General features: G+C 41.5%; 1 protein-coding gene across 2 annotated transcripts; it reads left to right on the forward strand.

The window, feature by feature from the left end:
* Positions 1 to 518: 518 nt before the first annotated feature.
* Positions 519 to 27,427, forward strand: LOC131448326 (disks large homolog 5-like). Of its 2 annotated transcripts, none has more exons than XM_058620687.1 (33): positions 519 to 1,516; positions 7,089 to 7,157; positions 7,767 to 7,920; positions 8,158 to 8,301; positions 9,594 to 9,777; positions 11,350 to 11,606; positions 11,899 to 12,211; positions 12,996 to 13,226; positions 14,182 to 14,366; positions 14,485 to 14,610; positions 14,865 to 14,997; positions 15,092 to 15,216; positions 15,420 to 15,595; positions 15,705 to 15,808; positions 16,675 to 16,767; positions 16,842 to 17,792; positions 17,960 to 18,083; positions 18,181 to 18,325; positions 18,546 to 18,667; positions 19,250 to 19,333; positions 19,408 to 19,567; positions 20,353 to 20,515; positions 20,605 to 20,738; positions 21,019 to 21,183; positions 21,295 to 21,478; positions 21,727 to 21,875; positions 22,128 to 22,298; positions 22,398 to 22,594; positions 22,986 to 23,129; positions 23,270 to 23,397; positions 23,539 to 23,648; positions 25,146 to 25,255; positions 26,394 to 27,427. In XM_058620687.1, exons 1-33 carry the CDS (start codon positions 1,219 to 1,221, stop codon positions 26,495 to 26,497), a joined length of 5,937 nt encoding a protein of 1,978 aa, XP_058476670.1. In that variant the 5' UTR covers positions 519 to 1,218; the 3' UTR covers positions 26,498 to 27,427. The 2 variants fall into 2 exon arrangements, with proteins under 2 accessions (XP_058476670.1, XP_058476668.1); XM_058620685.1 differs by having other exon boundaries at positions 520 to 1,516; positions 7,752 to 7,920.
* Positions 27,428 to 27,816: the final 389 nt, after the last annotated feature.

A 27,816-nucleotide genomic window follows, 5' to 3' on the forward strand; every position in this document is an offset into this window, starting at 1 on the left:
CAATCATGGGACCTGATGCTTATTTACACACGCACACACTTCTATATAGTTGTGAGGACATGCATCGTTATATTACCTATAATTATGTTACCATGTTATTTCTATAGCAGTGTTCAAGTAATAGGTTATTAATGAGAATTGCTGTCTGCTGCCATCAATGTTTGTGAATCAAAACTAATAATTACCATATTACACAGTAGTTTAAGTTCAACCCCTCTTACGTCTCACACATGATTCCCATTGTTATTACCAAGCTATTAATAATTACTGTAACCCTAACCCATAATATTACTTCACTTCCATTATAACATTGTAATAATAATAATAATAATAATGTAATAAGAGATTTCATTTATTGTTTTTTTTGCGTAATTAAAAAGAAAACTTGCCTAAAGTACTTGTAAGGTGTATTTTAAGGCTACACTTTTATTTTGAAGTGATTATATTCTCATATAAACAGGATAGAACATTCAATTTCTGCCAACAGACCCCGTAAAATGTCACACACTGCACCTTTAAGCAGCAAGTTAACTTTAATCAAAAATGTCGGAGACAGAGCTGTGCACCGAAAAACTTGTTTGGAAATAGTTTTAAAGAACAACAACAACATGTTTCGTCATGAGCATAAAGCAGGGGAGCCAGGTGCGTCTGGGAACAAAGCCCCGCCCACATTTACCTTAAATGTCTATGGCACGGAAGTGTTACTGGCAGAGCTACAGCTGCTGGGACTCGGGGCGACATGGCGGAGTTTGTAGTCCTGCAGAGGAAGCTCCTCAAGAGTTTTTACACTTTTCATGATGTAGGGAGAACTTGGTTTTAGGACGTGTGTGCCTTGGACGTGTGTAGCGTTTGCAGAGCGGGGGTGAAAGTGGCAGATACGTCGAGTTTTTTTTCTTCTTCGTCTTCTTCTTTCCCGGGAGGAGTACGGAGCAGGAGCTGGGTTGAGGAAAATGTGTTGTCATCTCCGTGCAGTCAACAGCCTTGGGCAACAAATATGGCTACTTCTTGTGTATCCTTCAGTTGTGGTTGAGAACCGTCCTAACTGGGCCGAGCAGCAGTGTTCCGCGGAGTCCCCGCGGCTGTAGTCCGAAGTGAAGTTGACGACCAGGAAGATTAAGACGCTGGATTTGTCCCGAAGCTGGTTTGGTTAAAGCTAAGGAGGGTGGTGGTGGTGGAGGAGGAGGTGGGAGGAGGGAGCGACTCGGAGAAGGCACAGAGATGGAGCCCAAGCATAAAGAGTTGCTGGAGAAATGCTACCAGAACTTAGTGGAGTCGATAACAGACGTGGAGCGGGTGGTGGATGTTTTGGTCCACTGCGGGACCCTCAGCCAGTCTGAACGCTACGAGCTGGGACACAGTTGCTCCTCCAACTCCGAGAAAGTGGACCTCCTCCTAAAGATACTCCTAAGTAAGGACAGAGACCATTTCGCAGAGTTTTGCTCGGCTCTGGAGACGACCCACCCTCACCTGCACTCGGTGCTGCTGAATGGTTCTGGACCAGTGGATCACACGACTGGTGAGAAACAATGAACTTATCTGTGACAAGCATGTGCTGCAAAGACCGTGGACGTCTATAACTGTGTTATATGTTGATAGTGATGCTTTCCAATCTGGTTTCAATACTGTTCTGATAATGATCCAACTACCATTAGGAGTAATGAGCATATGACAGTTTCATGGAGGGCACGGTTTTTCCCTTGAGCAACTTTAGAGAGAGAGTGGGAGAGTGGGAGAGCTGCACAATCATGGGACCTGATGCTTATTTACACGCACGTACACACTCAAACACACACACACACTTCTATAGTTGTGAGGACACACGGAGTTGAATCGATTCCCCAGCCCCTAACACGAACTGACTTGATAACATGCCAGTCCCCAGCCTTTAACCTCACCCTAAAACATTGTCCTAAAGATCGAGTGTGTTACAGTTTGGGAAGTTTACTGGCAGACACTGGATACATTACCTATAATTATGTTTGCATTACTGTATAATTAAATAATGAAAATCATTTGGTTGGTAAGGGCCTTACTTTATAGCAGCCACCATCTTGTGCAGATCATGTTCCCACAGTGGCTCAAATGGACAAAAAAGCCAGGGTGCGCATTTCGCGATTTGGAGACCACCGTAGTTCTGTAGCGTGAGGTTATTACGCTTATGCAACTTTCTAGTAAGACACTTTTAATTTATTATCACCCTTGGGAAAGGGATGGGCGAGTGGAGGGGTCCTCTGTTTGCTACAATCTGCAGTGTCATCGTTAGATGTCACTAATTCATGCACACTTGGTCTTTAACTTTTGGAAAAGCCCCTTTAAATGTGTGAAAGAACCAACACAAATGGGCCTGAGCTGGAGCTGAAACAATCACTCGATAATCGTCAACTATTTTGATAATCGATGAATCGGTTTGAAGCTTTTCCGTTATTAGAACGAGAATTTCTGATTGTTTTAGCTTCTTAAATGTGAATATTTTCTGGTTTCAAGACATTTGAGAACATCATTTCCAGGTTTGACAAACACTGATCTTTGTTTTCTAACGTTCTCTGACATTTTATGGACCAAACGATTACTCGATGAATTGAGAAAGTAATCAGCAGATTAATCGATTACAGAAATAATCGTCAAAATTTGTCACAATCAAGATGTCTCTCACACACAGGTTTGCACAGCTGATCGGGACACTGGATTGACTACCATCCATTCAGACAGAATTATCAGATCCCTAACCTTATCCATAACCAAGCAGTGCAGCATAAAGCTAATCTTAACCTAACCACATTTTACATCTTAGTGCTAAGCTCCGCCAGGGCCTCAGAAATGAGGTTCTGTCTCATTAGGACATTAGGAAGGTTTATTCCAGAAGAAATCGTACACACACTCACTCCCTTAACTGTGCTTCTTTCTTTTGCAGTTTCACTAAAAGCATAGCCTGCTGTTGCGTTTTGTGAAAGTATTTAATGGACCTAAAACTGACTCAAACAATCAATGTCGTGGCAAGCAGAGCTGCGTGTATTTGTGAGGGGAGAATCAATAACCCACTGTCAAAGTTAAGTACAAGAGGGAAGTGAGTGATGAATTAAATGTGTGTTAATGCACACAGTGCAGCAACTGACTCTGGTTTCCAGAGTATTGTGCATTGAGTACAAAGAGGAGAATGAAACATGTTGGTTTCCTTTGTGTCTTGGTACAATATTAACAGCTTTCATCCGTTTTTGGTCAGTAAAATATCATAAAATATTGCAAATGCTCATCACAAATTGATGTTGTCACTGTGGAGCTCCCAAGCTGCAACTACATTATTGTCATCTAAAATCCTCACATGCAAGGAATGAGTTGATTGATGAATGACAGAAAATAATGATGATCAGTATCATGCATGTTTTTAACAGCAACATCAGAATGAGGGTTTTTTCTTCTGTGACATAAAAATGGTAAGGCAGGTTTATACACTTCATATTCATTGTTATTAATAATTTTAACTCTTCACAAATTCTATGGCTGGGCCTTTTTGTTTGTCCTTGTGTATTCTACTCGACTGTTTGGTCCCATGCAAACAAAACAAACTGCTGTTTGTAGATGATACACTGATAAGATGGCTCATATCTCAGTCTTTACTCCTCTCTGGCATGCATTCAGTGTCAAATGAGGTTGAGCTGCTCCTGTGTGCTGACATACTTCCCATCACTTTAAGAAGTCAACCTATACTTTTTCATAGTGTATAAACGTAATATTCAGCAGTGGTCATGCTTATACTTTTTTTTTTTTAAAATGGTCCTTGCTCAGCACCTGTAGTGAATTTGCTCACGGTCAGCTATCGTGCCACACTCTGAGCTTAATGTAGAGGTGTTAATTATGCATTTATTCTGCCCTCATTATTTATAAGAGACGTGGAAGTGGATGAGGGAGCTCATATCTCTCATCTTTTTTATTTTTCTGCTGCATTTCACAATTGTGCAAGTGGAAAATGGAGCCCGAATATACTTTCTCCTGCAAAATAGATTTGTACATGAACATACACTCAGCTGGTTTTAGCAGTTTGGTGGAGTCTGCAGCTCCTTGTTGGTAGTCAGTCACATGGGACACTTATGGGCTGAGCTGCTTTTTGCTACTGGGCGGACAGGTTCCTCCACTGCACAGCCAAAAGAAGGGCCTTTCCCCACGAAAACAGTAGCTTGTTACAGGCAGTTTTTAAATAATATACACTGTCAACAGCCTGATCATATTCCTCCCCAGTCACCCAGAATCCCCCAGGGCAATTCATGGATAAATAGAACAGCTTTTGAAATTAAAGAGATGTTAATGAGTGAGGGCTTCCTCAGTTAACCTCAACCATTGAAATCAAAAGTCAACAAGTGAGTTAAGTGAAGCCATTAAAATGATCACAGAGCTATAGAACTTTGACTGTGGTGGTCATATTTTGTAATATAGTGTTTTGACTGTGTATATGTTTATCACAGAGGGTATACTCACTTTTTTTTTAAATCAATAATCATATTATATAGTTGTTTCATTACTGTAGGTTCAGGACTTGACAGTAGAGATCTTTTGTTGACTGATTATTTTCTGTTTAAAAGAACAGTTACATGAAGACAGAGCATATCACAAGGGAGCTTTATGGCTTACATGGCTCGTCTGTGCCACTGTAAAATAAGACTGATCTTGATCAGGAGAAGGGTAAAATGCTCAATTTCCACATTTTTCTTAATCTACTTAGATGAATTTGGCTACCAGGAATATTCCTAACAAGAGATAATAAATAATTAAATAATTGAACTGCTAAATGTAAGAAAATCCATAACTTTAGGATGAACCAAGTAACAGCTTGGCCAAATTTGGATGAGGTGACCCTCATGTGGAGGATAAAGTGGTAGAAAATGGATGTAAATTGTTTTGATATTAATGGTACTCTATTGACATTTTCACAGGGGGGAAATACCAACAGGTGAATATGGATGCAAACAATTCAAGAAATTCTTTTTTTTATAAATGTTTTATGGGGACCTATTTGTGAAACTCTTAGAACGTGCATTTTGTGAGTTTACTAAATTCAGACGTCACATTTTAATACAGTATTTAACTGTAGGTACTGGTTTAAAAAATCAAAATGAACATCACTTCCCCCCTGAGATTATGGAATATATTGTGTTTGCGAAAGTAATCTCTGGTGATATCAGGATGCATTGTTGATGCTGTTCTTCACGATCCTAAAACAAAACAATGTTCATCTGCAGATTTAAGTATACTACAGTTTGCCCTCTTTCCCCATCTTGTTCTCATGAAAGTTTTAGGTAAATCTGAAAATGTCTTCAGCGGACTGAGTGGCTCCGACTGTAGCAAAGAAATCAAACTAAATGAGAAACTTGAGTGGTGAGGGTCAGACCACAGCGAGGTTCCAAGTCACATGACTTTCACGGAGCAGAAAAGTGAGTGAGCTATGACACACTGAACCTTGCCCATTGAGACACTCTTTGCTCAAACAGAGTCATGGGAAACTTAAGCTAGAGCGAGAACAAAGAGAGCTTGATCCATGGGATGCCACGGTTCCTGAGGCACATCAGTCTTTTTTTTCTTTCAGTACTTTGCTGGGAAAAAGAGGGGTGAGCCATGTTCACTGGGCTCCTTCCAGTCTTAATCAAACTCATGGTCTCCTTTCGCTGGTGGGAACTCAGCCAACCAGGGATTGATTTAGGGCACTGGGACATGCGTAAATAGAATCGTTTGTCATGCTCCTGCTCTGAATTCAGTGCTAGAGATGGAAGTTGCTGATTTTACCGAACTACAAGCTGCTCATCACACAGTCAAATTAGTGTCCGTTTGTTCAAGATTTGTGTTGCACACGTCAAAGATGATTAAAAGTCCTTTATGTGTGACACACTTGCAGGAAAACTATGTGAAAGCTTGCATTTAATGGGACAGTGTTTAGTCAGGAGAATTCTGACAATTCAACAAATCACCATCATGGTTAATGAAGGGATATGAGGACTTGCTGGGACAACCTGAGTACATCAGATTGACAGGATGATGGACTGTCTGTGGGGTTATGTTCCAGATTAAACCATTATCTGCTTGTATTGAAAAAATTTATACTTTTTTTGTAATTTTCTTTAATGAATTTACTGATTATTTTATGTTGTTCTTTGGTCCACAGAATATAAGAAAATGTCCACATCCAAAATGATTCAGTTTTTAATTATTTATTTGTTATATGAAGCAAAGAACCCAGAACATATTTACATTTAGGAAGCTGAAAAATCAAACAGTCCCAATTATATATATATAAAAAAAATATGCTTAAACCGATTATTCGATCAAAATAGTTGTAATTAATTTATCAATTGAATAATAATCAATTAATCGACACAGTCCTGCTCATGAGTGGCAGCAAAGGCAACACTGGCAAACAGAAGTGTTCTTCAGAGTCCCAAAAAGCATAATGAACTTGAGCGATAGTTAAACACTCTTCCTCAGTATTCTGTTGTATAGCAAAGTGTGGTACTTTTTGTAAACCTCTGCAGCAGAGAAAGTGACATTCTGACCGAAACATGATGATGGAACATACACAGAGATGCCACATGGTGGCTTTATTGTTCATAAAGTTCTTTAAACAGTTGTGCCTCTCTTCAAAAGATGACTTTCCATTAGTTTTCAACTAACAACTATGTTTTCAACAATACTAAGAGTTGTACTGAGGCTTCCTCTCTGTACAGTTAATTATGGATCACTGTAGGCTATAAAAGATGCTGGGGCTTTCACAGGGGGGACTGTGTGATGTGTTGTCAGAGAAGATAAAAGGAGAAGCTCTGAGGCTTCAGCCTCTTTGGGGCCCTGGCTAGTCAGTATTCAAGCTCCCTGACCAACTAATAATTAGCCTCACTCTGCTGTCAGCCCACAGGCCAGTCATCCCAAGTTGGGGAAAGTCCCACCTTATTATGCCGGCAGCTGGCCTTTTTTCAGCAAAGGCCTCAGAATGTAATCCAAGCTGCAGAGCCTTGATGTAGCATACAATGCTGGAGATAATCGTCCAACTATAATGCAGACATGGTCGAGTACACTCAAAGCTGACTTTAATGTTTTTGTTCTCCATGCAGGGTCCACTTACAGTGTCCTGTCCACTATGCCGTCGGACTCTGAAAGCAGCAGCTCTCTGAGCAGCTTAGGTGAGTGTCATGCTCGTGGTGGTGGTGGTGGTGTTCAGGTGTAGAAGAACCCCCCCCCCGAAATAAAACCTTCAAAGTTTCTAAGTAGCCAATCACAGTTCGATAAACAAGTCATTGGTTTGTCAGTCATTTGGTCGCTGCCTGTTTAGACTGAGCACATGCAAGTGATTACACAGATGTGAAAAGGATTTAGACCCCCCTCAACACACACACACACACACACACACACACACACACGGTCAGTGTAGTCATTTTCTAGAGGGAGAGAGGATTTGACTGGTCCATGCCACTGAAAGAGAAATGTTGATTTGTATCAGGGATTTCTGTGTGGTATTTTCACAAGAACTGAGGTTAATTATTTATGAAATATAAGGTTGAATATTAAACACATTTCAGCTATAAAAAGGTAAGCAATGATTTGAACCAAAGATAATGAAGGTATTTTCTTCCTGTAAAATATATAAATATCAGAAATCAGTGGGGATACCCTAGTTATATACACTTTGATGTAAAAGGCTGAGCTGCATCTCTACCCCTCCACCATATGAACTTCATGAATGGCACATGCCACAAGTGACATGCTGATTCCCACAGGTACACCTGCTCAAGCCTCCTCCCCGCCGCCCGTCCACCTGGACAGCCACGCAGTGAACGAGAAGATGGAGACGGTCCTATTCCAGCTCAGACATGTGACCCGCGAGAGGGATGAACTGCGCAAACGTCTGGCTCTCTCTTCGCCTGGAACCACTTTTGATGACTGCAGGTTCTGTTCTGTTCTGAATTAAATAATTATTAACGTTGATGTGTGTACCTGCACTCCTTAAATACAGGCATTTTGCCTTGTTCAGCTTTTAAAAAACTAAGATAAAACATTGTTTCTAAATGTGCTCAACTGGTAAAATGTACATTTTTAATTATGTCCGTCTGTCCCGTTCATACTCCCAATATCAAAACTTAATTTCATGTCTTTTCTCTCTGTTTTCCTCTTGCTTTAAAACAGACCAAACTCAAAAGCAGGTCATGACTATGAGCGCCTGAAGCTGCAGTGCATGAAGGCGATGGCAGACCTGCAATCCCTGCAGAACCAGCATAGCAGCACTTTGAAGAGGTGTGAGGAGGCTGTAAAGAAAGCAGACTTCTACCAGTAAGTGAAAAGCTTACTACAGGGCCTTTTGTAAATGTTTTAATAGCCGCTATATTTGTGTTGTGTGCATTTGTGCACAGCCTCTGGGGTTTTTTGCTGGGATTCAGTTGACATATTCACAGCAGATTGCAGAGTAGATTTTTTGTGTGTGTATAGGGATGAAGCCTTTATACTAGTCCAAACACAGATGAGTTAAGCCATCAACAAAAAAAAATCCTTGCATCCCTTAATCAATTTCATCTTACTGATTGTTAGTAGTAGCATAAATCCAGAGTCATCTTTTCAGACCAAAAGGTCGTGACTGAAAACTGTATTACTTCTAGTTCATGCAAAAGCATACTCTGCAATCGACATCTGTGCCATGAGGATAATGCTATGAACAGAACATTTGCTGTGAAATAAGCTGTGCTGAGTTGACATGAAGGGGAGGCTCGTCCATTTGTCTGATTTAATGATGCCATACCGTCTCCAAAGTGTAGGGAACCAACATCTGGTCCAAATGCAAACAGACAGATGAAGGATTATTGCCGTATTAAAGCCTCTCCCTCTGGGCCCTGTTTGCACATCAGACAGTCCCTATTTATTATTATGTCCTGTCTGCCTCTGCACTTGTCCAGTGACACTAAACACCATCCTGTGTGAATGGGAGTTGACGTTCATGGCTGACGTATGAATTGCACTGGATCAATAGGTCGCAGGCACACACAGCACTCAGCCGTCATGGAGCGAGTTTTGTGGCCACAGTGATTCAGTTTTATAAAAAGATTGTTTATATCTGCCTAAAATTACATGAAGAACTGGAAAAAATAGGCTGTAAGTGTAACTATTGACATGATACAATAACTATTTTACTATGTTAAGATTATTTGAATACATACTAAGTAGCTACTGAGTAAGGGTTATTTATTGAGCCTTTTTATAACCCTTAATGAGTTCAAAGTTTTCTGTTTGGATTGATTGAAGTTTACTTGTACAAAGTGGCTGACGTGTACTTAAACGGAGCATCTGACACAATTTGCAGAGAACAAAGGAGTGTGAAACCATGTCAATTTGTAGTATTTAACTACTGCTCGACATCATCAGCAGTGATTTTTAAAAGTATTCACTGGCTCCAGCTTCTGTGATGCGAGACATTGCCTCCATTAACCATTTTATCTTTTATTATTCAATGAATATTATTCAGTCGTCAATCATTATGCCTAAATGTGAGACAGCTGATTTTAAGCGGGGGGGGGGGGGGTGGGGGGGCTGGCAGTGCCCGTGGTCTGATAGCACTTGTGGTGTCTCCCCAGCACGCTGCACAGCCGCCAGGTGAGCGAGCACGCCCAAATGAAAGACGAGCTGGAGGCAGTGAGACAGGACAATATCCAGCTGGTCAGGGAGCACAACCACGTGAAGCAGGCCTGTGAGGAGCTGAGGAGGCTGCACGATGAAGACCAAAGAGAGGTGGCTGATATGAGGATGCTGCACCAGCAGGTATCTAAAATAAATGGCCTCTGCTTTCATGCTCTCCCTCTTCAAGACAGAGTTGTTGTTAAGGACGCATGCAAAAAGGTATCAAATGTGTGCATACGTGCCGTTTCTGAGGGCAGTCGTGTTCACATCTATCTACAAATGCAAGGAAAGTCCGTCTGTTAATCACGTAACTGTTCAACTGTTCGCTTGGCAGGCTTCAAACTTGGTAGGTGACTTACTAAGGGCACCAGTGTGTGCAGTGCCAACTTTAATGTTGTTAGGATAATAAATAAGTTATCCATATAAATGTGACATACATCACTTAAAAAAGAAAGCATCTCACACAGTGCCAACTGAATTATTTTAATATCTGCATTTATGTTTAATATATGAAAATCATAAACAGACGTTTTGTTGTGTGTAATAGCAACAGTGACCATTCAAACACACACACACACATTTAACAGGTACTGCACTATCTGGTCTGTAAATACAAGAACCATCTGCCCGTTAATTGCATGACTTTAAAGTTGTCGGGATGAGAAATGCAAGATAAAAGGTACGGGCACTGCACGAGTGGAAGTCAGACGCAAGACACTTGAAGTTATTAATATGAACCATTCAATCTGGTCTATAATGAATTACACTCGAGACCTAAACTGGTTTATGTTTCTCTCTGTGATCATTACTTCCAAGAAGACAACTAGACACGATTCAGAAAAATGGGCTTGGACAGACAATGTCTCCATCAATCGAAGCATGCTTTCAAATCAGACAAATGACTTAAACTGTGTTTCTTACCATTACGCCATCTGACATATTGTGTAATCATCATTACATGTTAGCAATACCTCACATAGCCATGGGGAACATCTTTCATGGCGGTTTGGTAACAAGGATTCATGCTTCACTGTCCAGGGTTTGTTTCATCATGAGGTAAACTACTTTCCAGTGTCAGTCCAGAGGGAAACTTGAGAGGGACGTGATACACAACAGAGAAGTTTCTCATCTGGATGTTCCTGTGATCAGCACATGTATCAAGAAAATGTACGAGTAGTTCAGTTAATGAATGTCACATGTCAGCTGTCACACAGTCTGGTTCTGTTAATGTTTGAACCACAGGCAACCTGCACTGTCTTGATTAAAAGCAGACGGAGGCTCCCTGTTTCAGGTGGTTTTGATCCAAATGATAGATTTTACAGCAGAGTTTGGTATCAAACACCATTAGTGTGAAAGTTTTTATAAGCATGTAATCCCCCTTTTCTCACATTTTTATCTGTAGCAAGATTTAAGAGAGTTATTTCTCTGCAAAACACAGTTATTTCGTTTGTGCATTCGAGTAGAGCTCCTCACTGTACAGAATGTGTCTTGCTGCTCTGTCCTGCCAACTCAGCACACAGTGACATGCCTGCTAACCTTTAAATGATTGCTCATAAACACAACATAAGCTCTTAAGTAAAGACGTCGAGATCTGAGTTTAGTTAAATAAGTCACTTCAAATGTCATTTTGAACATGTTTTCAAATGCCCCACCGAACAAGCCATGTCTCTATGCATCTCGTTCAGCAAGTCACTGAGAGTATGTCCTTTCCAGGTGATGAGAGAAGGGTCGTCCGATGTCCTCAACAAGTTGTACGACACAGCTGTCGACAAGTTGGAGGCCACAAAGGGCGACTACGAGGCTCTGAGGAAGCGCTATAACGAGAAAACTGCCAGTCACAATGCAGACCTGAGTCGCCTGGACCAGGCAGAGGAGGAGAATCACCGTCTCCAGAAGCAACTGGACATGCTGCTGAAGCAGAGAGATGCAGCCATCCACTATCAGCAGCAGTACTCCTCCTCTATAAGAAGGTAAAGCTGGGAATCATTAAATCGTCGGACACATTAAAACAAAGTGTAAGGATTAAAAGCAGCTACAGAAAACTTTGCTACCAAACTCTGTACTCGTGTTCACTGCCAAGGTCAAATCTGTGCAGAACATAAAACATTCTTAATCTAAGGCAGATGAAGCTTTGCACATGAGCACTTGCTTTCACCATTTGAACTTTTCCTCTATTAGCATATTTTCTTTTACCAAACACAAATATCTTCAAGGGGTGAAACTTTAGAGAAAAACACACTGCTTTTTTTCTATCCGGTCCAGGTTTGACAGCACACATCAGGAACTGTCCAAGGCCGCTTCCCAGAACAAGGAGCTGCAGCGGGAGATGGAGCGGCTGCAGTCCGAGGCGACGCGGCTCAAGACCCAGCAGCTCAAGGCGGTGAAGGATTGTGAAAAATACAAGGATGAACGAGACTCTGTGATCAGCGAGTACCGTTTGATCATGAGCGAGCGAGACCAAGTGATCAAAGAAGTGGACAGACTTCACACCGGGCTGGAGTTGGCAGAAGCCAAGCTGAAGAACACTTCTTCAGAGAGGCGGGTGGCCAACGAGGAGCTGGAGGCTCTCCGACAGGTAACTGCTGGAACAGGTCCACCATGTTACGCTGAGAATGATATTTGTAAAGCACATACAACTCCGGAACATTGCTTTAAAGTTAGCAATGAGTGACCAAGTAAACCCAATGACTGACTGATTGTATCGACTCCAGCTGGTTATGGGTTAGGGCTACTGCTGTCACTATTTGTTTTTAGTAATATACAGACTTTATTGCCTTCAAAACGGCATCAATTCTTCTAAGTACACTTGCACACAGCTTTTGACAGAAACCCCAGTGAGAGGGCGAGACCTTGGCGATGTAGTAAAATGACCTGTGACATGAAACTCTGGCGTAACCTCACCTTGGTAGCAGAGTGTGGCTGTTCCTCACCCAGTTTAAAGCCTCCTACACACTTGCTTCTGTTACTGTGTTCTAACCTTTGTATGAAAAGGATCATTGGCCCCTGTTGGATGTAATTGGTTAATCATACACCTGACTATAATCCCACAAAATCAACTTTGTGAGACTATAATCCCACAAAATCAACTTTGTGAGAGTGTACCAATAAGAATCGATGCTGTTTTGAAGGCAAAGGGTGGTCACACCAAATATTGATTTGATTTGGATTTTTCTTCTGTTAGCTCACTTGGCATTTAATTGATATGTGCATAAGCATTCTTACTTTACAGCATTTGCTTTATTTTGTGCAGTACTATACCGTATATAATTTTTATGCGTCACAGTGAAATGTTACATTTAGAACGATATGTGTATCCAATTTTGATTTATATTCCCCTCTGTTGCTTTGTTTTCGTGAAGGAGTTGGCATCAGCTCTGGTGGACAGGGACCGGGCCATCTGTGAAAAGAATGAGCTGCTGGAGAAATACTGCCACGAGGTAAAGGACAAGGCCGAGGCCCAGAAAGAGCTCAGTCAGGCCTGCAAGGACATCGAGACGGTGCGTGAGGAAAGAGACGTGGCCCGCAAGGAGAGGACAGAGGCCATCATTCAGAGGGACCAGCTGCTGCGAGAGTATTACCAGGCCAGACAGGTAGCCAGACAGATGGGAGATTTGTCATTACAAATGGAGGGATTGATTTATTCCTTTTACAATAATCCTCTCCTCCCATCTCGTAGTGAATGTTTTTTCAGCAGCTGGCACGTTTCCACACATGGATTCTATTGAGAAATGTGTGATTGTTAGACTAATTGTGATGGAAATCCTGACATGCAGGCATTAGAAAATTAGCAGCAATTACAGTGAAAAGGCTCTTTGACATTGAAGTGTGAGGCGGGAAAAAAAAAAACTGCTGCATCAGAAACGAATAATTAACCTGAGCAATATTGCACTAACGTCTAATGGAATCAATATAGTTACGGACTTAATTAATGCCGTCACTCCACTTAACAATCTGTGCAGTATTCTAGAGAGAGAAATAGAGAACATGTGCTGCAAATATCAAAGTAGACTTTCCATTAGAACTACATTTGACCGTTTCACCTCAAACTATCTTTACAAAACATTATGGCTCAAATTTGATTCTGGTAAATGTGATGAAAGATATATAACTCCTCTTTAATCTAGTAAAGCCGTCAGGCTGCATTGGGAGATGCAAAGGACAGAAATTGATTGGATGTGGAGCTACATATACAAGTGGGAAAATTAAAAACCATCCTGGAAACCAAGTATAAGCAATACATCAATGGATTTGAAGGATTAACACACACACACACCAAACCAGAAGAGAGTTTATATCTGCCAAATTACAACATACAGTGGACGTAATCTCAAAGAATTACATATAAAGTAATCCACCGGGAATATATGTATTTGATTTGCAAACATGGTGAGTTATTGTTCCAGGTCTTGACAGGCAATTGTTTTGATCATCAAATATGAGAATTCCCTTGTTCATTATAATGTCAATTCAATTGAAAGCATTGTTCTGCCCACATACTCCAACACTGATGTTCCTCATCTTACTAATACACTTCAACTCCTGCAGAAACAAGACTCTGCCACTATGGACATGGAGCGAGCCAACAAGGAGATAGAGGTGCTGAGGAAACAGTGCGAGGCCATTTCTCAGGAGCTAAAGGAGGCGCTGCAGGAGGCCGAGGTCGCCAAGTGTCGACGTGACTGGGCCTTTCAGGAGAGGGACAAGATCGTGGCAGAGAGGGAGAGCATTCGGTAGAAACTGCTTCCCAATTACAACTGGTTGCTATTTGAATATGCTGCATGTTACTAAAGAGAGTCGGTGACTGAAATAGATTTGTTTACATTCTATGAAAATGCTTTAATCTGTCAGCACACTATGTGACAACCTGAGGCGAGAGAGGGACAGAGCTGTGAGTGATCTGGCAGATGCTCTGAGGAATCTGGATGACATGAGGAAACAGAAGAATGACGCTGTGCGAGAACTCAAAGAACTGAAGTGAGTCATTCCCCCACTGTTTTTCTTTTTCAAAACATCTTGTCAGGCTTATGCCATTCTGCACTATATTTAAGTTAAAAATGTAGATTTATTCTCAAAGTTCCCTGTGTGAGGTCATCTGTGATCCTCTTGTTTGGGGGGTCTTGGGATTTCTAACCAGAACTTTGGTGACACCCAGTGGAGAAAGTTCAGACTACTCCTAAAGTGATTTGAACGTAACAGCCTTTAATAGTCTCTTGTTTTGTTTCCCGTAGAGAAAAGATGGAGGACCAGTTGGAAGAAGAGGCAAGGTTTCGTCAGTTAATGGCTCATAGTTCACATGATTCAGCCATTGACACAGACTCAATGGAGTGGGAGACGGAAGTTGTTGAATTTGAGAAGCACAGAGTAAGAGCCACTCTGATCTCTATATTTCATATTCAGTAAATTGACTCATCTTTGAATAAATTAAATGTACAATGAAACCTTTTCTTTTTGCCAGGACATGGATTTGAAAGCACTTGGGTTTGATATAGCTGAAGGGATAAATGATCCATATTTACCAGGAGACTGTGGCATATTTGTCAGTAAGGTGGATAAAGGAAGTATTGCTGAAGGAAGATTAAGGTAAAGGTCTCACTGCCTTACTACATCTGGTAAATCAAATTGTTTGGAAAGTGTTTTATTTTTTAATCAGTGTTGTTTTAGTTTTGATTCTAGTTCCAACAGTTCCATGTACTTAACCATAGAATATACTCTTTAATCGTATTTATTGTATGAATCTTTATGCGTTTGAGTCTGCAATCATCTATTCTATTCTCTCTGTGCAGGGTTAATGATTGGCTGTTGAAAATTAATGACGTGGACCTGACCAATAAGGACAGGAAGCAGGTGATCAAAGCGGTGCTGAGTGGAGAGGGAGTGATCAACATGGTGGTCCGCAGGAGAAAGTCACTCGGGGGACGCATTGTCACTCCAATCCAGATTAACCTGGCTGGACACAAAGGTCATCTTGAAGTTAAAAAGAATAAAAATCAATGCTGTAAATAAGCAACTAGTGATATCCTAGATGACTTGTGTGTATGATTTCTGATTCTCTCGGTCTTGTCTTTCAGATAGTGGCATAGGCCTGGAAGGTGGAGTGTTTGTTGCAACGTTGGCTCCAGGCAGTCCAGCGACACGTGACGGCACTCTCACTGTCGGGGACAGACTTTTAGCTGTGAGTATGATGCCTGAAAATCTAGTTAGGTTTTGACTATTCAAAACGCTGCAACACTATTGGGCATCGACACTATCATCTAGTGCCCTTTGCTCTCCAGACCTTTCACTTCAAACGAGGCGTGTTACAGTCCTTTTTATGAATAGCAAGTGCAAGTCTTCGACAATGCAGCCCATTTTAAATTCTGAAAATCTTCTGAGGCTCACCCAAACCTTAAATCACAACTTTGATCTACATGCAAGACTATAGGATCAAGTTTACTCCAAACAGACATAAATTATTAACTTAAATCAGACCTCTGCATATCGAGAGGACAAAACAAAGGGCTCCACATAAATGATTCATCAAGTGTCCATTATCTGCTATCTATTTTCTAATTGGTCATTAATATTATGTTTTTTGAAGCTCAATTACAAAACTAAAATAAGGGCCCACCTGTGGTACCTTCACAGCCGTGGTGGAGAAATCACGACCATGAAGCAATTGCCAGATTGGCAAATGATGTCTTTTTTTTTTTTTTAAATCAACTAATGTCTACAGGTTATGTAGACATTGTAAAATGTAGACAGGTTACTGTGTAACGTCTACTGTATCACAACCAATCAGCATTTAACAAAATTGTTCACAAAAAAGTAGCTTCTCCACCACTGTGGGGTTAGGGTTAAATCCACAGAGGCTGCACTCAAGAGCTGCAACAAGCCTCTTGTTGTCCTTAATGCAGTGTGGAAATGGGACAAGGCCATTTTCTAATTCACATGCAAATTTATTACATCTCTCAAATGATTGTCCATGGTTTACAAGTGAATTTAGGCTGTGTGATTGTCATGTTTTTCAAGCTGTAGTTTGAAATTTGACTTTCTCGACAGATCAATGGAATTGCTCTTGATAACAAGTCACTCACTGAATGCGAGTCTCTGCTGAGAAACTGCCGCGATTCTCTGAGCATCTCCCTCATGAAGGTGAATTTCTTATAGCAACAACACTTTGTTTGCTGTATTCTTGAATTTCTTTATGTACCTCTCTTTCTCAACAGTTCCTCCCACAGAGCTGCTCTGGTCAGAGTTTATTGGAAAGTTTGAAAGACACGGAGAAGGTCTCTCGGCTGCAGACGTGTGAGGTTCACGCAAGGAACTGCAGGAACTCCAAGCACAACTGTTCCACACAAACTGACACATGCAACTGTGACCTGGACTGCAGAGGAAAGGACACAGGTGACTCTCAAGACAGCAGCAGCAGCAGTACCCATTCTCACCACAAGGCCTTTTCCAACAACTCTCTGCACTCCCGCTCCCTTTCCACGTCGCACACCCCCTCAGAACCCCACCCAGACTTCTGCTACAGGAGGCAGGAGATTCACCACCGTCCCCTCACCTTCACCCCTGCACTCCCTGACTGCAGCTCTTCTCAGATGGCTAGGGACCAAGGACAGAACTCACCAGGCAAGCCAGGTGGAGGCACATGGCCCAAAGTGATAGCGGGCGCTTCGATTCCTGAATATGCACAACTTTCCATCTACAAAAAACCCAAACAGAGGAAGTCCATCTTTGATGTGACTGCTTTCAGGAGACCCGAGCCGTCCCCAAAACTGGACTACATGTCCGTTTCCCAGTTACCTAAGCACTCGCCTCAGAGCTCAATATCCGAGTCCGCTCAGACTCCTCCCACCCCACCTGCCAGAAGTGACTCGTTCAGGTACAAACATCGGCATCAGAACAGCTCTGCATCGGACTCTACGATCACCACCGGCACTCCCCCCGCGTCCCCTGCTCAAGCTACAGGCCCGCAGGATAAGGAAGAGACAGGGAACCACTTCTATTACAGCGACGCACCTCCAACAGAAACTAAGAGCACAGCCAAGAAACCTGCAGAGGACGAGAAAAGTCGGCACAGAATAGAGGGCCAGGAAAAGAGGAGGTATCGACCAAAATCAGCTCCGGCACTGCGGAGAAATGTGACTCCATTGCACATTCCTGTCCCTATGCAGGTAAATGAGACATTGATATCGTATTAACCTTTTAGATAAATGCAAGTCCTAAGTCACATACTCTAGTCCTCTTCTTCACTAAATGTTTTCTGAACAGGAAGTGTAATTGTCAGTGGACAAATGGCAAATGGTCAGTTGCAGCCTTTGACTCTGATTGTCTTTTGCAGGTACAAAGTTTCTCTAACGATGAGTACTCACCAGAGCCAGTGGACCTGTTGCGCTTTTCTCCTATGAGAACTAATCGGTACAGCGTGCCCTTTGCACCTCCCAGCTACAGCAGCATTGCAGCACGTAGGTCCTCTCATCAAGTGAACCAATGAATTATTCATGATTCATTTACGTTTGACATCTATAGAAATGCTAACATCTTGTCTTTTTTTTTTTCCAGACTCGGCACAGAGAGGTTTAGCCCCATGTCCGGCTGTGACGGCTGTGATGAGGAACCCAGTCTACACCGCCTGGAGCCATGAGATCCAGAACAATAACTGTCCTCCAGCTCCAAGTTCAGGAGTTCACCAGCATCCACACACAAGGTGGAAATCAAATAGTGTGTTACTAGTTTCTTAAATGAAAAGTACTAAATATTCAGTTTCATACAAGTGTATATTGAATATCTTTGAATTAAATATTAAACAAAAATATTTACTGTGCTCTAAATCTCATGGGAAGGTGGTGTGCACCAAGTTGTATCTCGCTCCGAGTTGAATAATTGACCATTCAGTGACTTAGTGAGACCTTCACCTCTATTTTTAGCCCCCAGCATCAATGTCGCCTCAGCCTGGACCTCAGCCACAAGCGTGCTGGAGAATCGACTGACATAAAGTGCAGCCAGCCGACTCACAACACCAACTCCCTGCCTTCCAGTGCAAGACTGGGTACGTATGGAATTTTAAGTTTCTCATAATCATTCACATCATATTTTATCCCACTATGGTGCTTTTTCTCTTGAATAATATGTTTATCCAAATGTCCTGGTTACTTATGATGACCTAAAAACATTGTACTGTGTAGTGGGATATTATTTTGAGGATATATTGCTATCAACATGTCAGGCATGAGGGATTTCCCCAATTTTGTCATGTTACAGTTGCCTCATGAGTTCATGTACAAACTGTTGCCTCAGCATCAGTTGTGGCTGACTTCCAATCTTCCAGTTTGAAATAATGAAATGTATATTTAAAAATACCCGTTTACGAGGATTTGCTGGGGTTACGTTAACCAAGCCATCGTCCAATTGTTTGACAACACAGTTGTGTGTGGAAACAAGATATGTGCGATACTGTGTATCACACAGCGGAGGACGCATATTTAATGAGTGTTTAGACTCGAGATGCAACGTGATCTCTCTGACTGAGCTCAGGTGATGACGGGGACTAATTAACATTTACGTTGAGGTAATTAATCAGCGCAGCTCACACAATATCAAGTGAAACTGACCCTGTGTTGACTTTCTTTAGGCTCCTTAAGCACTCTACAGTTTAGGGCAGAACGGATAAAGATCCCTCCTACACGTTATCCTCGCTCCACTGGATCGGACAGAGGTACAGTCGATTTTTGGCAGGTAATGTTGCCGCAGTAAGCCGCCATTCTGAACTTATACCCTTCTCACTTCCAGGCTCTCTTACACATTCAGAGTGCAGCAGCCCTACACCTCCAATGTCCCCTGTCAACCTGGAGACAACGTCTTTCACCAGCAGCCCATCACAAAGCTCCATCTCCACCCAGCCCAGGATATCAGTCAGCCCCGCTCTGGTCGGTGACAGGAGGAAAGATGTGTAAGGCCAGCCTCACGTCCCGGTCGTTACACTGCCATCATTCAGCAGAACATGACGGTGTTTTCCACCATTTGTCTGTGCGTCTGTCTGGTTCATTGTGATTAAATGCTTGCAAAGCAGTAAACAAAGCTGTGAGCTTCCATCTCGTACTCATGACTCATCCGTCACGTTGTCCTCATCCTGTTCCTTCTTCTGCTGTTCATTATAACCTGAAATCTCTCTCCTCGTTTGGGTGACTGTGTATGATCTCTTTCCTCTCTAATCTTGTTCTCAGATGTGTCTCTTATAACACTTCCTCTGTCAGACTTGGACTGGCGGTAGAGCCCAAGTCCTTCTCTTTAAGAAGCCTGAGGTTTGTCCTGTGCTGTCTGTACCCCACAGTGTATGCACCACCTGAAATACTGTTGTAGTGCTTCAGTACGACGTGCAATTATAAATTCAATTATAAATTCATTTAAGCCTTTATTATCAGCAGTGGTCCGAATTTTGTATGATTGCATGACTGAGTTGGGTCGAATAGCAATTGGCATGCCTCACAGAATTCCCGCGTCTCCTTCAGCCCTTTTTATAGCAGCAGCTTTGATTTAAATAATTTGTGAAGTGCAAATCACTGTCCAGGGAGCTGCATTGAATTTTAACACTGAAAAGCAGGCAGCAGCACTACCTCCTTTTACAGTTTGTTCTGAAAAGTTTATATCCTTTGAAAATGCATGATGTATTCTTCCAAGTATCATCATTGTTGCCAACATATGTACAAAATGTCCCTTGTTTTCCCCCCCGTGAAGGCCATACCTGGAGGAGCCTCGCAGTGTGACCATACAGAAAGGCGCCGAACCGTTGGGCATCTCCATCGTGAGTGGAGAAAACGGCGGTGTATTTGTGTCCAAAGTGACTGCAGGCAGTATCGCACACCAGGTTCATTTAACGTATGGAGATCAGCTCCTCGAGGTACAGCAGCCACAACGATTCCACTAAATGCATCTACCTGTGGTTTATCATTTGTCCATGTTTTCTAATGAATCAAATGCTGTTTCCAGTTTAATGGAATCAACCTTCGCAATGCCAACGAGCAGCAGGCCCGACTGGTGATTGGGCAGCAGTGTGACACTGTCACCATTCTGGCTCAGTATAATCCTCACATGTTTCAACTGGGCAACCACTCTCGTTCAGGGTAATGACAGCCTGGAAGAGCACGACAATTATTTACACAGACTGAGGTCATGAATTTTACATCATTTAATGAACCATCTGGCAAACAAATCTGGCGATGCAGGACATTATGGAGTTGTTTTTTTGTACTGTTTGAGAAAAATGAAAAAAAAAAGTTCTGCTGCATACATTTACATACTTTTTGAACACCTCATATGTGGACTGTGTCACTAAGATCAATCAAAAAAATGTAAACAATGAGAGAAACCAAACATTCCTGACTGAGCCACTGTTCTTCACAGCTCTCGGATGGAGTCCATTAGCAACCAACCAACACCCCAAACCAGTGGAGCCACCACCCCGGACAATTCCTGTGCCGTGGATACCTTGAGCGAACACGATGAGGGCACCATGACGCCGCCATCCAAACAGACAACTCCCGCCACCAGCCCTCTCAGCTCTTTCAGGTAGAACTCTCAACACTATAGGCAGTATTTGAATTTTGAATTTCAACCAGATATGAAAACCCAAGAAAGAGGTTGCCATTTCACTCTCATCACCACAATGTTTTTCCTCAGACTTCCTGGTTCAAGTTCGTGCAGGGCCACAGAGCCTCGGCTGGTGAGGCTGAAGAAGGTCCAAGTGGAGCTGGGAGTGCAGATCTGTGGGGGGAACCTGTATGGCATCTTTGTGGAGAGTCTGGATGACGACAGCCCGGCTAAGTGTCCTGATGGCCTGCTGCCTGGAGACCTGCTACTCGAGGTAACACCCACACACAGTGTTTGTTGGCCAATCACTTTAATCCATGATTATTTTATTGTGACAGAACTTAAGTTACATGTTCCCATTGCTCTAGAAATGTGTTTGAGCAGATTTGTTAACATCATAAAGACTAAAACTGTGAAGTACAAATTAAGACCTTCAGTGTAATTGTTGGTTTTTACTGAAACCGATGAGTCACTTTGTGTTGGCTGCCAACCTCAATTGTGTAAACGGTGTTTTTTAAACAGTACAATGGCGTCAGCATGAAGAATAAAACTAAAGAGGAGGCTTACTTGGAAATGTTGAAACCAGCTGAAACAATCACCTGCAAGGTCCAGAACTGTGTGGACAACCTCGCTGCGATCAAAGAAACCCCCGGAGATGCATTTTTTATACGGTACCTAAAATATTTACTGCTTTTGCTTTGTTTTTTTGTAGCTTTTAGAAAAGCCTGAACCTGAAAACATGTACAACACAAGTACATAAATCAAGTATCGTCATATTCACAAATCATTTGGCAATGTAAGATAATATAAAACTGATTTGTGTGAAAGTGAGAGTGAAGTTATAAGTTGTAAAAGTTTTGATTGTTAATTTGTCTGTATGTCCTTCTCTTTATTTATTTCTCATAATTTATCTCTTGTGTCAGAGCACTTTATGAGAGGGTGGCTGAGTCAGAGCAGGAGCTCAGCTTTAAGAAAGACGACATCCTGTTTGTTGAAGATACGCTGCCTAATGGAAATTTCGGCTACTGGATGGCCTGGCAACTTGATGAGAATGCACATAAGCTAGGACGAGGGCAGATCCCAAGTAAATACATGTAAGTTTTAAATACTCCTTTAGTTTTCTTTAACACGTGGAGGTTATTAATGTGAAGGAGCACCACCAGGATGACAGTTGAGTTCATGTGAACGTGCAGGATGGACCAGGAGTTCTGCAGGAGACACAGCATGGCTGATATGAAAGACGATAATGGCGCCAACAAGACAATGTCTGCTGCCGCACGGAGGTCCTTCTTCCGTCGGAGGCTGAAACACAAACGCAGTGGATCCAAGGACGGGAAGGATCTGATGGCTCTGGACGCCATAAGCACAGATTCTTTACCCATCGCAGAGGGTAAGAAATGCAAAGCGAGTAAACTCATTTATCGTAGTGTCCTATACTTAAGTTTCTAATGTAAAGTTAGTTATTGGAAAAGGTTGAGATTATTCTGTCTCCAGTATGGTGTTGACATCTTAAAAGAAAACAAGAGTTTTGCTAATTTGTCAGAAATGTCAGTCTCATACAGTGAAATCCATACCATTAGAAATAAATTAAATTGTAAAATTGTATGATAAACTCCAAATGTGCAGTATTTTCATTACTGTATTTAAGTAACTCACTGTCACAGTGCAAGTACATGCTCAGGTATGAAAGTTTGGTTATAAAATGCTCAACAGAAACTCTTCCAGGAAATAGAAATTCATGTCTCAAGTAGGAATACATTCTTCCTGTGTTTGCTGCTCAGATGGGGGGAGCCTGATGTACCAGCGGGTTCAGAAGGTGGAGAGCTCGTTCCCCAGACCCGTGCTGGTCTTGGGACCATTAGTGGAGGCCAGTAAGGACATGTTAGTGAAGGAGGCTCCTTCAAAGTTCTGTCGCTGTCTGCCTGGTGAGTTCAAATAATAAGTCTGTGATCACAGCCCATTTATTCAAGGATGTGAAATCAACCATGTTGGACTGCAAGCGAGGAGAAAGCCACGTAATCCAACAAGTAGAAGGCAAATAAATTGATATACATTTTACTTGCAGAGATTATGAAGGCCTCCCAGCAGGCAATAGAGCGAGGAGTAAAGGACTGTGTGTTCATCGACTACAAAAGGAGGAGCGGCCATTTTGATGTGACAACTGTTGCCTCGATAAAGGAAATCACAGAGAAGGTAAATTCCTCCGATTGTCCAGCTCTGGATGCTTTTTTGCAAAAAAGTACGCAAAAATATTAACTTATTCAAGGTATTTTTTGATGCTTGAACCATCCTCCATTCCTCATGCAGTGTTTTGCTATTTCCTCTCTCACACAGGACTGTCACTGTTTACTAGACATTGCTCCTCACGCCATCGAGCGTCTTCACAGCGTTCACATCTACCCAATCGTCATATTCATTCGCTACAAAAATGCCAAGCAGATAAAGTGAGTAATCCCATATGTTTTTGACAATATTCATTATGTATGTTTTTTTTGGGTTTTTTATATTTCTTGCCTGACGACATGACGAGCTTGCTGTGTTTGGCTTTTCCTGGTCAGGAAATATGATTCTTTATTACTCCGTCAATTGTCTTTGATCAAACAGTCAGCCAGGAAATTGATGTAGAGATTTCTTGCTGCTTTCATAATCATACACAACCAAAGCTAATTGATGAGCCTGATTTGATCAGTGTCATTAGCTCAGAAAACACAGCCGCCGCCTCCTCCTCATGCTTTTCCAAAGATTTCTCTGCCATTTCTTTTCAAGACTGAATCTGCTGAAGGTACTTTTATAAACACAAACAAATAAAGGACATTCTCTCTCCGCCACACACACACACACACGGACTAACCCCACTCCCACAAGTGGTGCAGCAGGAAAACATGATGGAGATTGATTCTCGCTAAGCCTCTGCTGTCATCAGCTGAGTGCCAGCTGTCCAGGGAGAGCTTGCAGGGTCTGTGGCTCTGTTTCATGGTGTGGGTGGTTAAACCAATCTGTGCCCCCGTCCACAGTGGCTGCCACAAACACACCTCCCACTGCCTGCCTGCTGCAGTGAGACAGAAGCTCGAGCTTTTTCATGGGTTTTTTTGTCCTCTGGGAGACATGAGCAGACCAATCTGACCAAGACTGTGTGCCGAGAGTCAGGGAGAGATGGGAGTGGATGGAGAGTGAGGGGCTCAACGCTGTGGAGAGACGCAGCGAGCTGGAAAGATTTATAGAGCAGAGATTTTTCACTGCTGTGTGTAGGGACTGGCCGATAATCAATAGCAACATATGTGGTGATCTAATTTTCCTTCAATATCAATATAACAAAGTTTAGGCCTTTATGAAAACACTGAAATGTAACAATTGTACAGAATGTCTCAGTTTTGCAAAATGTTTACAATTAATTGCATTGATAATTATCAATAGATTGAATGATTTGGACCTTTTTAATCATGGTAACATTTGTATATGATGACAGTTTTTTTTAGTCAGTTTTAATACATCTTGGGTATTTTCTTCAATGGATTTTTAAGGTTTTGTTCTAAAAATAATTCATTCTGATCTAGTTTTCCTTAATGGAATTTATGCACAATGAGTTTTTATTATAAATACTCATACTTAATCACTAGCTGTTGCACTACAGTCCACATTGCAGTTGTTGCAGTGCAAATTAAACCATTGGTTCAGACCATATTGACAAGTTAAGATAAACAAGGTGTGAAGGTGTTTATCTCAGGTTTGTGATGTGATTAGAATCCAACATTTGTCACGAGATAATAAAGTAAATAGAGTTGTTGTCAGTAGAGCAAACAGCTTTAATAAAACACAGGGAGATCATAACGATGTTAAGAATGTTTGGGGGCAATTTCATTACTGATATTATTGTGCTATGTTATGAATCCGTGTGTAAGATGTTGTCGGATGCTAATGCGTGTTTGATGTTTTCTCATCAGGGAGCAGAAGGATCCTCTGTACCTGCGGGATAAACTCTCACAGAAACATTCCAAGGAGCAGTTTGAGGCGGCACAGAGAATAGAGCAGGAGTTCTGCCGCTTCTTCACAGGTTAGTGGAAGTAACTCAGTTTGATCTGTGATGTTCAAAAGCTGGTGTAGATACAGCGATGACTTGGAGGTAGTAAGAGTGGTGAATAATTCAAGTATCATTCCAGTCATGAACACCAACGTGGGAATAAAAGTACTTTGTAAACTAGGTGTGATGTAAAATGATCAGTTCACCAAATCACATTAGTGACACAAACAAAAGGATTCCATTCTCAACTACACTGAGGTAGACAAAGTATTGGGAACAATTATGCATTTAGATTTTCATTACTAATGATCACAAGGGGAACTTTTTCCATTACACAGTTCTGTCACAACATTTTCCATTACTTCATAGTACATCCTCAGCATGGGCGGGGTCATCACCGCAAAACTGCCGTGATGTTTTATAGGCAACACAAACAAGAACTGGCCCTACTGAGTCATTACAATCAAAAGATAGAAAAGTTAAATATCGATCATCCCTGGAAAACACGGACACACAAAAACACACCAAGCAAAGCCACTTGAAAGAACTCATTGTACTAAAATGTCATCTTCATTTAAAAAGTGGGAGTGTGTAGCAGTGCTGGGTTTTTGGGACAGAGCAGCATCTCTGTGGTCTGTAATAGATCAGAGTTTATGTTCTGGTATCTGGAGCAAGGAGCTGTCTGAGACACCAGGCTGTCCAGCTGATTTACGAGGCCATAAAAGAGGCCAGTTATAGGGATGGGCTTTCGAGATGAACATGCAGCATCACAGATCTATTTGTAACACAGAGGTAAGTGGACAAGTCCTGCACCAAGCCCTAATGATGTCATTTCTAATTATCAGCACCTACAAATCTGCGCATTGGTGTCAGATGGTTTATCCAACTGCACAAGCTCGTGTTGTCCAAAACACCAAAGATGTAAATCTAAAGAAACTGATTTTTGGTAGTCATTTTTCCTGATAATTGACAAGGAATATGTTAAAGATGGTTTCTGATTCCGCTGCACGACACCAGATCATGCAGTTCTAAAGAAACAGTGCTCCTTTAAACAAGCAAGTAACCGATGATCTTCATTTAACAACACGACAGTCGTTTGACCTCTGGTTAACATGTGTATGAATAATTTAGCCATTATTAACACTGTAAATATTCCCTCCCTGCGTTACAGGCGTTGTCCAAGGAGGCAGCGTTGCCTACATTTGCACTCAGATCACGACCGTCGTGGAGCAGGAGCAGAGCAAAGTACTGTGGATTCCAGATGGCGCGCCGTAGAAATTTCACTTTTATGGTTTACTATGGGACACACAGTGAATCGGTACATCCTACAGACATCACAGCCAACGCCAATATCTCTTCTCATACACCAATATCAGCACTGATGATGATGATGATGATCGTGTAATATTCCCACTACAATAGTGATGTACTGTACTACAGATAGATTTGTTTACACTAGCATTTAATACTTGAATGTTTGACTTCCCCTTGTATCTAGTAGCACTCCTTTAATCCCATGTTTTTCCATGAATATTTTGGACCACAGAAATCTGCATGGATGCAAACTGAAGATGTTATTCTTGATATGAAGATAGACTGGAGCACTATGTTCCCCTCTCTATATTTATATGTATTCTCTTGCCATTTAATTTATCTAATCAAATCAAAGATGTTGGTTATAAGCTTTTATTACACACGTGTAGTTGTCTAGTTAACAGGAAGGAGGTTCTTTTCCAAGTAATGTTCTTATTTATAGAGGAGAAATTGGGGCAAATTTGCTTCCTTCAGTCTGTTCTATTTTCTTGTCTGTTCTGACCACTTTTTTTTTTTTTCCACTGTTGACATTTCAGTACTAGAACCGATATTGTGCCAAGCTAAAATTATGTTTAACCTCTTTATTCTTTGTAATTAACACAACTGCCATAATGAATCATTCGACATGAACGTCAGTTTGTTCAGGTCGTCTTTTCTTTTTTGCAAATACTGTTCCAATTCATCATTCATTTTATTTTATTTTTTTTAAGAAGGGATGTTTTATTTCTGGGTCACGGTCAGCTATCACCACATTCACATGCACCCCCTTTGATCGTTGTCAACATTTCATCTTCAAGCTGGATGGAAACACTGTTGGGTCATGTTTTCTCCTAATGAAGGTTAATATTTCTACAAAATATTAAAAAAAGAACACCAGTGCAGTTAATGGAATGCATGTTGTCTGTGGTTTTTTTTCCTCTTGGAACTTTTACTGTACTGCTGCTATAAAAACAAAGGTTTTAACAGGTTAATAATCACCTTCGACAAGGGGGTTCATATTTTGTCATCAGAGTTTGTCTTCAATTCAAAAACGTTAACGGTTTAGGACATTTTCTGGCCCAAGGGAGGAAACTAGGATTTTGGCACTTTTGAGTAGAGCTGAAACAATTACTCTTTTAATCGATTGCTAAATTAATCATCAACTGCTTTGATAATAGATTATTAAAACAAGATTTGATTGTTTCAGCTTCTTAAATGTGAATATTTTCTGGTTTCTTTGCTCTAGATAACAAAGAAATCATTAAAAGTGAATCATTTTGGTTTGTGGACAAAAGACATTC

The sequence above is a fragment of the Solea solea genome, chromosome 21 (assembly GCF_958295425.1).
Source record: "Solea solea chromosome 21, fSolSol10.1, whole genome shotgun sequence".
Lineage (NCBI taxonomy): Eukaryota > Metazoa > Chordata > Actinopteri > Pleuronectiformes > Soleidae > Solea > Solea solea.

Bases quoted from the DNA above. Each gene is read 5' to 3' on its own strand.
- LOC131448326 (XM_058620685.1), top strand. From the start codon at position 1,219: ATGGAGCCCAAGCATAAAGAGTTGCTGGAGAAATGCTACCAGAACTTA. The intron at 15,596-15,704 runs GTCATCTTGAAG...CTTGTCTTTCAG, and splicing joins TAACCTGGCTGGACACAAAG to ATAGTGGCATAGGCCTGGAA. The intron at 17,793-17,959 runs GTAAATGAGACA...TGTCTTTTGCAG, and splicing joins ACATTCCTGTCCCTATGCAG to GTACAAAGTTTCTCTAACGA.